A 14,441-nucleotide genomic window follows, 5' to 3' on the forward strand; every position below is an offset into this window, starting at 1 on the left:
CTCCGAGGGCCGGCTGCTGGCCCTGTCCTGTGAACTGCTCCTTCTGGGCCTGTGGCTGTGGGTCCCAGTGTCTCCCCACGACACAGCTGTCAGCTTATTGATCCGTCTTTCCTAAAGCCTCAGGGCCAGTTCTCATTTCACTGAATTCAAGAAAACACCAACCCCAGAATGCTATTACTGTCCCACTGAGTCTGTGTGCCCCCACACACCCCCATACCCCTGCACCCAGGAGCCCGGTGCCCAAGCTGACTGGGCTTGGACCCTTGGAGGCTCACACAGGTCCAGGCCCTTATTGAAAGCACCAGAGAGGCCGTGATGTGCTGCAGACACACGGACTGTCCTGAGAGACTGAGCTGTGCACACTTGCCACTGCCAAGCACCTAGGAAGCCTACTCACTTGCTTGTCAGGGAGCACATGGGCTCTCGGGAGGCCCTGTCCTGTCCTGTCCTCACGGAGTGTGCCGTCTGGCCTGGAAGCTGGGCACAGAGCAGGTCAATGAGCCAGTACAGGGGCAGATGGTGGGATTACTGCTGGGGGGCAGTGATCTGATTTTGGAAGGAGTGCCCAGAGAAGGGTGTTTTGTGGGGGTGACAGCAGATGCAGATGTGAAGCTGGGGTGTAGGCAGCTATGGAGAGGGGCTTGCGTGGGGAGAATTCCATGCTTAGGGTCATGGTAGAGCCGTGGCGGTGGGAACGTGGAGACAAGGGGCGGCCATGGGAGCCTCACACGTAGGCGTTCTGGAGCCTGTGCTGGGCATTGTGGGCCACACCTGCCTCTGTCTCCGCTCTGGGACCACCGCCTCGGACAAGCTGCAAACCAAGCAGCTGGCTGGGTTCCAGTCGAAGTACTGGAGAGTAGGTAGCCAGGGGTCCTGGAGGGCTTGGTCGCTTGGGCACCTGCCTTTTGCTCAGGTCGTGATCCTGGGGTCCTGGGATTGAGACCTGCATCGGGCTCCCTGCTCTGCGGGAAGCCTGCTTCTTCCTCTCCTACTCCCCCTGCTTGTGTTCCCTCTCTTACGATCTCTCTCTGTCATAAATAAATAAATTTTTTTTTCAAAAAGACCGGTAGCCAGTGGCTGCTGATCTCTGAGTTGCAGTGGGAGGGAGCCAGAGGCCACAGTGCTCTTCAAGGCCCACAGAGGAGCTGGGATGGCCTGGGAGCATTGGGACAACTGGCAGGTGGCCCAGAGGGGCTGGAGACCATCTGGAGCCTGGTAACCATGGAGATCAGCAAGGCTCTTGGTCCCCTCACTTGTGAACAGGGGTGGGGTCAGGACCCACTGCAGGGCAAGCAGCCAAACGCCAGGAGCCCACAGGGCCTGTGGTTAGAACCGGGGCTTTGAGCTCAACCTGACTGGGGCAAGGGCTTGCGAGGTGTTCTCCTGGGGGAGCATGTCCTCGAGGGTGTGTCCACGGGGCCCACGTCTGTGAGGGCAAGCGTGTCCTCAGTGAGCCCCTTGTTCCCCCAGGGTCCCCCTTCGCCCGTGCCAGCCTCAAGAGTGGGAAGACGGACGGCTCGTCGTACTTCCGCAGGAAGGAGAAGATGTTCCGCTTCTTCATCCGCCGCATGGTGAAGGCGCAGAGTTTCTACTGGGTGGTGCTGTGCGTGGTGGCCTTGAACACCTTCTGTGTGGCCATGGTCCACTACAACCAGCCCCAGCGACTTACCACGGCCCTGTGTACGTAGCTGCGGCCCGGCCTCCCTCACCTCCTCCCGAGCCGGCTGGCGCCTGCAGCCCAAGGGTTCAGGTCCACAGCCCGTCGCCTTGGAATGCCCGGGGTAGGACCCAGCGCTCACCGGCGTGCCTCCAAGGGCCTCTGCTGGGCCTGAGCTGCCCGCCCCAGGTGCTGGGAGGCCTAGATGACTGCAACGGCTTAGAAACCCACCTGTCAGTGTGCTGGGAAGTGAGGCGGGGCTCAGGGTGCCCGGGGCAATGGGGTGAGCTGGCCCGAGCTGGGCCCCGGGGATCTGGGTCCTCCCTGGGAAGGGCTTCCGGCCCACGGACTGGGGGACTTACCCCTCACTCCAGTCTGCCGGAGGCTGCAGCCCCTTCCCTGGACTCCTGCGGAGGAAGAGTCCTGCCTTCTCGGGCTCTTCGTGGGCTTTTAGGCTGCTTGCCATTTTTGCTCTTTGACCCTAATCAGGGCTGAGTTGCCCATGTCCGTGAGCCTAAGGACAGGCCATGGGCATCTGAGTCATGGCTTCTTTTGGCCCTGGCTACGTTCCAAGGAGGAAAGGAGGAAGGTAACCGGTCCCTGGAAGAGGCCCCTTGCCCCTCTCCAGGGACAGGGCTGACCTAGGACCAACGGTTCATTCGCTAGGGCTCTGCAGGCCATGGGGAGCCTGGTCGGCGTCTGTGGTCCCACCTCAGCAGAGCTATAGAGACAAAGGCTCGCAAGTAGTTTACATGCTTGGGTCAGGCCTTCCGCTTTCCTGTACCCAGGGGTTAGCTACAGTAACTCTGCTTGGTGTCTGGGTCTGAGGTGGACACATGGCCTATTTTGGGTTCTTCTTGCTCTGTCCATGGGAGCCTGGTGTGCCTGAAGCCACCTGACATGGCAAGAGTCTTTCTTCCAGAGAAGAGCCTCCTGACTGTTGGTCCCGGCCTTCCGGGCCAGCCGCGCTCCCCTCCGTCAGACCGCCGAGCCCATCAGTCCTAAGCAGGAGCTCGGGCCGCCTGGGCAGTGTTCTTAACATGGTCTGGACCGATGTCTCCACGGCCCACCTGAAAATGGGGAGGGGGGTGACACCTGGGGTGCAATTTCCTAGACTTGTACTGAAAGCTCTTGCTGTCTGAGGGGAAGGATTAGGGGCAGAAGAAGCCAGGGGGGTCCCCCGGGCACTCCCGACAGGCAGCCTGGCTCGAGGTCCCCAGGGCAGCAAAGTGAAGTGACAGCTGCTCTTGACCCTAGTCCCTGTGTCCTGGGGCCTGTCCTTTGGTGTCTGGGGACTTTGCTTGGGACTGAGGTTAGTACTTTTCTCAGGACAAAGTCTCCTCCCCTTTGGGGGTTGGGTAGGGAGCAGGGAGGGGGGCTTCCTCTTAACCCAGCCCACGGTGTGGCTGTTCCCAGGGCTTCCTCACCAGGCCTTTCCTTCCCATGGAAGAAGCTGATGGTGCCCTGGCAGCCCTGGGGTCCCTCCCGGTTTCCTGGGGGTCTGCCACCTGAGCATGGGCCTGAGAGTGCCCAGGGGCTGGGCCAGGCCACAGGCATCCTTGGCCACGAGTCCTTCCCCTTACTGCCTTGTCTTCTCTGTGGCTCCCCGGGAATTTCTAATTCATTGGCATGACCTAGGGCAGAGGTGGGTTTATGCAGCATTGGCCTGCCTGGGCTCCATGCCCTGGGCTCTGTCCCTGGAAGCTGGGCTAGAGCTGAGAAAGGCTGATCCGGCCAGATAGGGCAGGTCTTGCAAGAGACAGAGGTGGGGCGGAGGTGGGGGGGCATTGCCACCAGGACTAGCTTCCCTGGGGCTCCCCAGAGGGCTCGGCCCTGAGACTGGCCAGCCTGCCGAGAATGGGTTCTGGGCACGTCTGCTGTCGGTCCCTCCAGGATTCTCTCCCTGCCCCCGGGGCCCACCAGAATGCCTGAGACAAGCTCAGAGAGGAGGAGGGAAGGGAGGCAGCTGGCCCTGGCCTCACACGACAGGCTTGAGCGCCCTCTCCTCCCTCCCGCATCCCCCAGCACCTGTCCTGACACGAAACATACCAAACACTGTCAGTTCTCTGCCTCCCCTTGGCATGTGACGGCCCAGAGAGAAGGGTCTGCTCTGTCTCCCCTGCAAGTTCAGAACAGCACCAGCTTCTGAGAGCTGAACCAGTCATTCAGGAGTGAATGAATGGATACCCCTTCTTGGCCTTGGAAGGGAGGCTGAGCATATGACGCCGAGAGAGAGTGAAAGGCAGGCAGGACATCGGGGGTTCCTGGCTCCGGCTTCTCCCCTCCTCAGAGGACGTCTTACCATTGGCACCTCCGGTGCTGGTTCCCTGCACGGCTCTCACTTCGATCTCCCGGGAGTGAGAGCAGCGACCGGACCCCCGGAGCTCCAAGGTCTGGCATGTGGGCGGGGGCTGTCCCGTCTTCCTGGCTTCCTCCTCCAGGATCTGAGCCCTCTGAGTGGGGCAGGTGCTTTGTGACCTTGCGTGGAGGGCTCTGGGCCTCGGCGGCTGGGAGCCTGGGATCTGTGCGGGTTGTTGGGGTGTTCTGAGCTGGACTTCGGGGCAGGGTAGCGCTCCCTACCCCTGTCACGCCTGCTGCTCGGCACTGCCCAGGTCGTGTAGGCCTGGCTGCAGTGGGCTCTTCTGCTTGGGTCCATGGGCTTCCATGCCTGGGACACCGGCTTCCCGGCTTCTCCAGGGAGCCAGCTGTGCCTTCTCCTTCTTAGCCTGGCTCAGTGCCTTAGTGAGTGCGTGGCTGGCTTCAGAGGCTGGGCGTGATTATCGCTGTACTCAAGCCAGAGCAGGGGTGATAGGGGTCCCACAGCTGAGACCTGGGTGCATACAGATCACTGTGTGTCTGTGTGTGGGTGGCGGGCTGGTGTTTGTTTTCTGCTCTCATGGAGTCTGGCTACTGTAGGGCCGCCCCTGGCTGTGGCTGCTGGGTCTCTGTAGGGTCGTGCTTGGTGGAGAGGGGTGGAAGAAGGCAGATGTCGGGGTCCAGAGCTGTGGGGTCCCCTCTTCTGTTGTCTGTTTTATCAGGAGCTGCTTGAGCTCCAGTTTCCCACTGGTCTGTCTGCCAGAGGCCCCAGAAGGGTGGGATGCTGACTTTCCAGTCACCGGACCCTGAAGCTTGCCATCCACTCCTGCTCGTGACCTGTACCCTCGGGCGCAGGCTCTGCTCTGAGTCCTGAGCTGCTTTCCTGGCCCCTGGTGCTCGGGGACCAGAGGCCATGGGGCCTGTGGGCCACTGTATGGAATAGCAAGCTGATTGCAGCCCAGGCCCTGGGGAGGAGGCTCAGAGACAGTGACCGTGTTCAGCAGCCTGCACTTATGGGTTTGGCCAGGGCAGAGCCGGCTGCATGTCTTGCTGTCTGGTCGTCCTCGCCATGTCACTTGGGCCAGGGCTGGTGTCTCTTGTGCCTGGAATTCCCAGCATTGCTCTCAGGTCCAGCGTGGCCTCCCTTTGGTCCTGGGACCCTCGAGGGTCCACACTGCCAGGGACAGGACCCCGGGGCGAGGCAGGAGGGGGTGCCTGCAGGAAGGGGAAGGCGCCTGCGGGAGCCTCTGTGTGACTCAGAGTGAGGGGGCGGCAAGCGTTGGCGGTTCCCAGAAGCCTCGTGCTGGCCGGGCCAGGCAGTGCTCAGGGGGGAGGCGGACACACAAATGAGATGAAGACCAAACACAGTGGCGTGGGGGTTTTTGAGGAGGGGTCTCGTGGAAAGACAGGGTGCTTCTGAGAAGGACACTGAGGGTCTCCACTGTGCTCAGGGCCTGGGGCGGGGAGCAGGCCTGCAGGCACAAGGATGGGTCGCGGGCCATTCTCCGGGGAGTGCTGCGTGGCCCCAGTCCTCACTCTTGGGCCCAGTCCCAGGACCTCACTTCCCATGGAGCCAGTATCTGGGCCGTAGGTGCTGGGCACGCACCCTATTTCAGACTGGAACCAGCGTCTCTGTGCCCCTCCCAGTCCCGACCCTGATCACTGTTCTCCGGAGTTAAGATCTCTGGGCTCAGGGGCCACAGACCAGGCCTGCAGGGCTCAACCCTGGGAGGGCCCAGAGGTCTGGTGTCCTCCAGTGTGGGCTGGAGCCAGGTGGGAGGAGGCTGAGAGCTAATCCCCCTCTTCTCCGGCTTCTCCTAGACTTTGCAGAGTTTGTTTTCCTGGGTCTCTTCCTCACAGAGATGTCCTTGAAGATGTATGGCCTGGGGCCCAGAAGCTACTTCCGGTCCTCATTCAACTGCTTCGACTTTGGGGTGAGTGAGAACCTTGTGAGTGGTGCCAGCTGGGGCCAGGCTGTTGAGAGTGCACACGGCCCACTCCTTGCTCGAGCGTGCACACGGCTCCTTCCCACTGGGCTGCACCCAGTGCATGCTGGAGGCAGAGTGTAAGGTGCCCCTGTGTGGGTCAGGAAGTCTTCCTAGGGACAGAGAGGGGCGTTGGACAAAGGGGAGGCCTGTTCAGGCTCTGACTTATGAGGGGTCAGCAGCAGGACATCCTCCGTCCCACCCCTGATTCTGTCTGTAGAATCTGCGCCTGGTACAACCAACCTTCAAGTGTGGCCCTGTTCCCCAGACGGCTCAGTGTCCCTAGAGAGCTCAAGGAGGCTGTGAGTCCAACCCCTCACTGTCCTATAGATCTGGCTCTAGGTGGCTTGGACAAAGGCTTCAGGGGCGGCCTGACAGGGCCGTGATGGTCTGGCCCTCCTCGTGGGTGCTGGCCTGGGTCCCTTTACCAACCTCTGCAGGTTGGGGAGGCCTCAGAGCAGGTGTTCCCAAGACTCCCTGGGACAAAGCCCAGGAGGTTGCACAGGCTTTCCCAGGCCGAGGGCTGTGGACGCCTCCCTGCTACCGTCCCCAGAGCCCAGGGAGGAGCTCTGACTCAGGGGAGGCCCCAGTGAGAAGTGGCTGTTCGTCCTGAGGAAGGCTCCTGCCTCTGCAGCACCCTGAGGAACCGGGGAGCCTGGGTGCAGGTGCAAGTAAATCTTCAACTGGAGCTTCGTGGCAACGCTGACTTTTTCCATCAGTGGATTCAGGGCGACGCTGACAGGGCGTCAGTGGGGCTGACGGAACGCTGTGTCTGTGGCTGTTAGACCTTCCAAAGGATGCCCACTTTGTGGACAAGGGGCCGCAGAGGTCGCTGCCCAAATACTTTGTGGAGGAGGCAGCGTGGACCCAGGGGTTCTGGCCCCAGAGAAGCTGGTGGTCACCATGCAGCACGGCCTGACCTTGTGGGGACGTGACTGGGGCTGTGGCTGCCCAGGGTGCGCCCTGAGACGTTTCCTGAGATGGCTTCTTGTCCCCTGCTTCGTCACGGGGAAAGGCTGTGGTGCACACAGGCCAGAGGGACCTGGCGAGAGTCATGAGATCACCAAGAACCCTTGATCTTATAAACGTGTCTGTGTCTTCTGGTTTGAACTAACGGGATCCCAGGATGTGGGAATGATTTGCACAAAGGCGAACAAACTATTCCAGAATTTAGCAGCATAAAGTAAGTGTGTATTATCTCACTTATTCTGTAGGTCAGGGTTCCAAGCCTGGTTTATCTGAGTGCCTGTGGCCCAGAGACTCTCGAGGTCACAGCGCATCTGACAGCTGGGACATGGCCATTCCAAGGATCGAATAGGGCAGGAGAATTTGTTTTCAAGCCCGTCACATGGTTGTTGATGGGACTCAAGACAAGCTTCCAGGCTCACTCATGTGGTTGGTGGCCTTAGTCCCCAACACGTGGATCTCTCCCTAGGCTGCCTGAGTGTCCTCATGACGTGACAGCTTGTGATCTGAGAGAGAGACTGACAGTACCCAAGACAGAAGCCACAGAAACCCAGTCTCGGAGAGATGACCCATCAGTTTTGCATATTCTGTTTGTCAGGAATGAGTCACTTGGTCCAGCCCACGTTTGACAAGGGGTGGGAAATACTACCCAGAGACATGAACCCCAGGAGACAGGGTTGCTGGGGCCCACAGTCCACACTCTGGCCATTCCTGATGTAAAAGGCACCCACGTCCTCGCGCTTCCCCAGCCGCCTCCCATCACAGGGCTGTCTCCGAGTCTCTCCATCCACACCAGGCCCAGGTGTGGTCGGGGAGCCCCACGAGCAGCTGCCCAGTCCCTCCCCATCTGTGCACCCATGGAACTAGAGAGACAAGTTGTCACCCACACGGTGACGAGATGGCCCAGATGTGCTGCTGTCAGCATTCCTGTTCATAGGGGACAGTGGGACATACAAGGGAGTCTCTGGCCCACAGCCGTTCAGGAATCTGGTGTGGAGAAGTTGGAGGTCCTGAGATTAGTTCTGAAGGACTGAGATGCCCTTTGGGCTTCTGGTTTTGGTGTGCGCATCACTTTGCTGCAGGAAAGGTAGCGCATGTCTTCAGCTGGGTGGTTCTCTCAGCCCACTTCTTCCCTGTAGAGTTTGAGGAATCCAAAGGCCACTTTTTTGTCTTGTACTGTCGGTGTCCCTTTCAGCCCAAGCTGGTGATGTTTCTGCATAGCTCAGTCTTTTCAGAATGTTGTGGGTGTGCTGTGACCCTTCTGGCTTCCACTTGACAGAAGCTCCCCCAACCCAGACTCCTGTGACGGGCCCTTTCCTGGGCGGTGAGGCCAGCGCACGTTAGTGCCCTGGAGGACTTGCTGCTCGTTGAGCTGACAGCTGGGGCCGTCCCTGTGGGGCTGGGTGCCCAGGACGTTGCCATTGTGTCCTGGCTTCCTCTGGACCATGCCATTGCCTACCTTGGCACCCTTTGCTGTCTGGAGAGGCAGAGCGTTTCCAAAGCTAGCAGGTCCTGGCGAACAGCACTGTCCTCTGCCCTCTTCCCCACGCCGGCTATGGGCAGCACCAGGACCCCAGGTCGTACCGGCAGACTCTGCTTGGCGATCTCTGAGACCTCCCGGTCCATGTGGCAAACTTTGTTCTCTTCACACAGCTGTGGGCAGCAGTATAGCCAAACTTCCTGCTGGCACCCAATAGGGCTCTGCCCACTTTTCTGCAGTCCCTCCTTGTCCAGAGCCCACGGACACGCTGGGCTCACTGATGTGCTGTTCCGTGTCTGTTCTCTGGCTCTGAAAGCCACTCCCACATTGGAGAGTGCCCCACTTCTGTCTCCAAAATGTGCATTGTTTTTTCTTGATGCCTAACAAATTCCCCCAAAGTTTAGTGGCTTAAAACAACTGACATTGGTTATCTCTCACGTCTGGGTGGGGAGTCAGGTGTGACTGAACAGGGGCTCCGGCTCTCAGTCTCCCACAAGACTGTAGGAACCACAGGCTCTTTGGGGCGGGGAGCTCACACTTAAGCTCCTGCTTGTGGCCAATGGCCCTCAGTCCCTGGTCACGGGGGCCTCTCCCCAGGCTCCCTCATGTTCCCCATCACGGCAGCTGGGGAGCTGCAGCAGAGCTGAGAGCACCAAGGAGGAAGCCAGTCGTTGTGACTGCGTCTCAGAGGTGACAGCCCACACTTCTGCCAGCTCTGTTTGCTGGAAGTGAGTCACGAGGTCCAACCCATCCCTGAGGGACAGGGCTATACAAGGTGGGGTACCAAGTAGTGGGGATCCCTGTGGGCCATCTGAGGGGCCGTCTCACGACCCACAGTAAGAACACAGATTGAGGAAACGGTGAGCTCCAGCCCCAGACAAGCGCCTGGCTGCTGTGTGCCTGCTGGAGGTGCCCAGGCTCACTGAGGACAGCTGGTGGCAAGCTTGGCCCCTGTGCTGTGCTGCTAGGTGCGGCTGCTGGGCCGTCCTCCTGCTGGGCCGGTCGCTGTCAGCAGCACATCAGCTTTGCTCTCAACAATGCTCCTGTGTTCGACGTGGAGACATATGCAGAGGGGGCTGTGGGGGGGCCCGTGAGTAGTGCCCCTGCCTGAGCAGACATGCGGGTTAATGGACCAGCGGTAGACTACACAGGGGTCTCTGGTCGTGGCGGGGGCCATGGTCCTGGCATAGTCACCAGTTTCTCCGAGCCGTGGGCTGATCGGGTTTGCAGCTGGCTGGCTGGGAAACCAGTTGGCTGACCCTCTCTCTGTCTCCTGCGTGCCTGTGGTGTATCCAGGGTGGGTGTGTTGGGGGGCAGGTGAGCACTGGGCCTGGGGCGTGCTCCCTGAGGGCAGCGGGAGCTCATGTGCGTGGGGGCTCCTGCGAGATCCCAGGTGCTCCCTGCAGAGGTGCAGGTGTGGGCTGAGTGGGTGTGTGCCTGAGGCGGAGTCCGTCCCCCCACACAGGTCATTGTGGGGAGCATCTTTGAAGTGGTCTGGGCTGCCATCAAGCCAGGAACCTCCTTCGGGATCAGCGTCCTGCGGGCCCTCCGGCTGCTGCGGATCTTCAAAGTCACGAAGTATGTTACCCTTGTGCTCCTGGGTAGGGGATGGGGAGCGCAGGTCACATCTGAGACTGAGCCACGCCGGGCGCCTGTTACCAGGACCGTGTGGTGCTGGCCTTGAACCCAGCTGTCTGGAATCCCTTTTTGTGCTTATAATTGGCTTAAACACAGAAGAGTTTACAGAGCGCCTGCCCAGCACGTGTTATCTTGGCTGTGGGGGCCGCATCTGTGCTCAGGCTTGCTTCTGGAGGCTCCGTGCTGCCGTCAGGCTCCCCAGCTCTCCTTAGCTTGCTTCCCACAGCTTCCTACTGTCCCTTTTTGAAACCAGCAGGCCCGTCTACTTTGTTTCACCGTCAACTGAGAAAAAAGAAATGATCACGTGGAAGTTTGTTTTCCATCATCCTGCCCCAAGTCTGCCCCATCCGGTCAGCTCTGATCCCAGGGAGGGAGGGAGGTCTCAGAGGACTCTGACCTTCTGCCCCGAGCCAGCTTGGTCCCTTAGGGGCTGCGGTCCCAGGCCGACTTTTTCCTCCCTGTGCCTGTCACGGTCTGCTGAAGCGGTGGCAGGACGACAGCCACGGGCCTGTGTCGCCCGTTCTATCCCACTGGGTCCCTTACATAACCTGTATGCCAGTCGCTCAGTTTTGTCTCCGACGGGGCTGAGGCCAAGGCAGCAGAGTGATGCTGCTCCTGCACGAGTGGGGGGCCCTCTGCCAGGGTTCTAGTGCTAGGAAGAGGGGGCGCGTTTCCCCCAGGAAAGGCCGCTCTGCACTCAGCAGGTTGAAGCGGTGGCACACCGCACAGCAGGGACTGTGACTACCCTGAATCCTGGCCTCCTGCTGCGTGAGTGCGTAGCCCATACACGCTCCAGCCCGATTTCCATGCGGTCTCCCCAGCAGCTCTGACAGTGGCAGCACCCAGGGAGAAGAACTGTCAGCAGTGAGCCTGTGCATGGGGCCCTGGGGCTCTAGGTCATCCCTGCAGTGACCTCTCAGAACCCCACGGATCTCCCCAGGGTATAGGGAGTTCTGGTCTCTTCTAGTCCGTTTTAAATCCCAGCCTAAGAACTGAAGGATACAATAATGTCACTGCAGGAGAGTCTGGGGCAAGAGTTGGGCCCAGCTGGGTCCACAAACCCTACTGTGCGTCTCATGGGCTGTGTGGCCAGTCCTGTCACATCCCAGTGCCGTGAGGTGACGGCGAGAACACCCTTCACCCCGCTTGCAGGGACTGGTGTTTGAGGGGCTCTGATTCCTTCCAGAAGCCAGGCTGCTGTCCTGAGGTGGGCTGGCTTTTCCAGAGTTTTCCAGCCCATCTACCATGAACCCTCAAGTGCCTTGTAGGAGAACCCATAGAAGATAGGCGAGCCTCTGTGCTGTTGGCACTTGGGAGGACCAGACCTGGGGGCCAGGGATGTGCAGTGACTGCTGTTTGTCCTGCCACACCCACCTTCCCAGGCCGGTGGAACCGCCACCGCCGTGCAGAGACACGGGTGTGTAGTGTGTTTTAAGCTGGCTGGAGGCAAAGTGCCCCCGCCTCTTCTGGGGAGGAGCTCTCCAGATGCGGGCAGGGGGTTGGAGCTCCGAGTGAGCTCTTGACAGTCAGTCTACCGCAGACTCCAGTGGGGCCTGTGTGCCATTGGGTCCCAGTGCATGAGATGCGCCCGGCGATGCGGCTTCTGGCCTCCAGGAGCATTGTGGGAGTGTGATGGAGGGGTGGGCGCCGTGGGACGCCAGGAGATGGTCTTACAGTGCCACCCCGCATCCACGCTGCATCCTGGGCCCTCAGGGGGAGGGGCCTTCACACTGAGTTATGCAGGCTGTGGGCTGATAACCTTCTGCTGCAGCTGCTTCTCCCCTTGTGGTCCTCATGGAGGTACCCAGAAGCTGCTCGGGTGTTGGGGGTGGAGAGGGAGCGGGCACCGTTCCGCCAGGCAGAGGGATGGGCAGGTTCGGAACATGGGGGTGAGTCGGCCGCCCCCTGGAATCCCCAGGGGAGGGGTCTGGAGCTCCGGGGATGTGCCTTGGCTCCAGGTGTGGGGTCTGGGAGCTCAGGGGATCCCGGAAGGCACAGGGTTGACTGTGAGAAGCCCGGGGTGGGGCCTGGGCAGGCGGGTGGGTGCAGCCGGCGTGGACGGACCCCCTGCCTGACAGGTACTGGAGCTCCCTGCGGAACCTGGTGGTGTCTCTGCTCAACTCCATGAAGTCCATCGTCAGCCTGCTCTTTCTGCTGTTCCTCTTCATTGTGGTCTTCGCGCTGCTGGGCATGCAGCTGTTCGGGGGGCAGTAAGTGGCCTGGGGTCGTCGGGGGCTGGGCTCCCCTCTAGGGAGGCAGAGCTCAGAGCAGATTTGCTGCCCGGGCCCCCTCCGCCTGTCTTCCGCCTGGAGGTCCCCCCAGGGGGACAAGGGTGCCAGGCACATAGCCCACCTGCAGCCCAGGACGGCCCTGCAAGTTGAGGTGCCTGTCCCTGGCTCCTGATGGGGCAGTCTCCTCGCAGGACTTCTTGTTTTTCTCAGGTTCAACTTTAACGATGAAACCCCAACAACAAACTTTGACACCTTTCCCGCGGCCATTCTCACCGTCTTCCAGGTAAGGCTCCAGGCATGGGGAAGGGAGACTTCCTGGTCAGTGTCTGCACCCCCAACACGGCCAACATTTCAGATAGAACTTTCCAGAAGGGAACAAGTGGGAGATGAGCCTAGGGAGGTCTCCAGTCCCTGGGGCTCTGCCGTCAAGTCCAGAGCCTGGGTCTGGAGAGAAACTGGGTCCCAAGAAGCATGTGTAGTTCCCTGGGGGACTCAAGGGTCCTATGGCCACTAGGCTTCAAGCCACCAACTTGTCCCCCAACGCCTAGGACCTGGAGTCCCAGCTGTCTTTTATGCTCTGCGAATGACACAACAAAGCACACCCATGTTTCTCCCTCCTGTCTGTCAGGCCCAGGGGTCCTTTAGTTCTCTTGTGTCTGGAGAAGGTGCCCGCCACGGCTCCTGGGGAAGCCAAGGCTCTGGGCCCAAGTCATCTGTGAGGCAAACCTTGTCACTCAGGCCATCTTTGCCCTCTTGGAGGGGTTTCCTTTTGGAGACTCTCTTGATTGAGCCGTTTGCCCCCTTGCAGGGCTGTAGCGCCCCTGGTGCCCGCTATGCTTGGCCCCACCGGTAGGATAGTGCCAGATGCTTCTGTCTTATGAAGCCTCCTTCGATGACATGCTTGCAATTGAGTGGGTCAGGGCAGGTTGTTGTTTTGTCCAGGATGACTCTTAGGGAAGCCCAACAGGCCATGTGTGCTCAGGCTGGGGTCTCAGCTTAGCCCCTGGCCTCTGGGGCTGCCCTTGGCCTCCAAGTTGGGTCCTCTTGCAGAGGGCGGCCACGAGCTTTCCTGTGCAGTGCGCTCTGCTCAATGATGGTGATAGGAAGGAGCTCCTTCCTGCTGTGGGGCACCAGGGGTGTCCTGTGGGATCTCGAAAGTCAGGCAAGGAGGCTCGGCAGGAATGTGTCCAGACACCACGGTAGGAAGGTGAGTAGAGTCAGGGCAGCAAAGGCATGGGGTCTGTGCAAAAGGATTGGGGCTGGTGGATATAAGGTTGGACGGGCCTTCCGGGCCAGGCCAAGCAGCTGCACCCGGCTGGCACCATCTCAGAGGCTCCCAAAGCAGGGAGGTGATGTGACCCACAGAGCTCTGCTTTGTTCTGTTGCAGGAAGGGAGTGGGATGTGGTCGGTTAGTGGTGGTGTGTGGGACAGAGGGGAAGAGGGAGCCAAAGTTAGAGGAAACAGATGGGCTCTTCTGGTCAGATGGTGTTCTGGTTTGGACCTCGGACCCCTCTGCTCTGGAACATGGCAAAGAGGTAATAAATGCATCTAGAAATTCAAAGGAGCCAGCCAAATAGAAAACAAACTGTGGCTGGAAATGGAACAGTGAGGAGAGATGCGGAGACCGGGCCTCTGGGCTGTGGTCCGAATGAGGCACACGGGCTGGAAGCATTGCTGTACGGCCTGCCCGATGTGGGGCTGGGGAAGGTATGTGACCCTTTGAGGAGCAGAGCTGAGAGAGGGTGACCACGGCTGGAGGAGGCCGAGAAGGTCACAGGGGCAGATGGCTGGCCAGGCCAGGCCTGCACTTTCCATGGACGGTGGTGGGCCAGGGCCCGAGACCCCAGGATAGCGAGTGCTCTTGCTTCTGAACGGGGCTGGAGGGGGTAGGGAGAGTGTGTGACCAGGAAGAAAATAACATCAGGTCCTCTCATGGCGAGTGTGCAGACTGATCCGTGGTGATGCTAACCCCATGAAGAGAGCCGACCCCTGCAGTCGGAAGGTGAGCTCGCTCCTGAAGAAACGGGAGTAAGAGCATGGCACAGGTGACTGAGACCCATGCAGTGTTCGAGGGAGAACTTGTAACCCATAAACAAAATTATGAAAGAAAATACCTGAGAACCAAGAGCAAGTTCATATGAAAAAGAACTAAGTAGAAATCCTAGGT

At 59.9% G+C, this 14,441-nt stretch overlaps 1 protein-coding gene across 6 annotated transcripts in view; it reads left to right on the forward strand.

Annotated features, from left to right (window-relative positions):
- Positions 1-14,441, forward strand: part of CACNA1B (calcium voltage-gated channel subunit alpha1 B) — a 182,434-nt gene that overhangs the window by 59,001 nt on the left and 108,992 nt on the right. For all 6 annotated transcript variants that reach the window (XM_082696484.1, XM_082696479.1, XM_082696480.1 and 3 more), the window contains 5 exons: positions 1,471-1,680; positions 5,795-5,907; positions 9,870-9,982; positions 12,121-12,252; positions 12,484-12,556. In XM_082696484.1, coding sequence (XP_082552610.1) covers positions 1,471-1,680; positions 5,795-5,907; positions 9,870-9,982; positions 12,121-12,252; positions 12,484-12,556 — 641 coding nt within the window. The remainder of the gene's footprint in view (positions 1-1,470; positions 1,681-5,794; positions 5,908-9,869; positions 9,983-12,120; positions 12,253-12,483; positions 12,557-14,441) is intronic.

Source organism: Mustela nivalis (assembly GCF_964662115.1).
Source record: "Mustela nivalis genome assembly, chromosome: 13".
NCBI lineage: Eukaryota > Metazoa > Chordata > Mammalia > Carnivora > Mustelidae > Mustela > Mustela nivalis.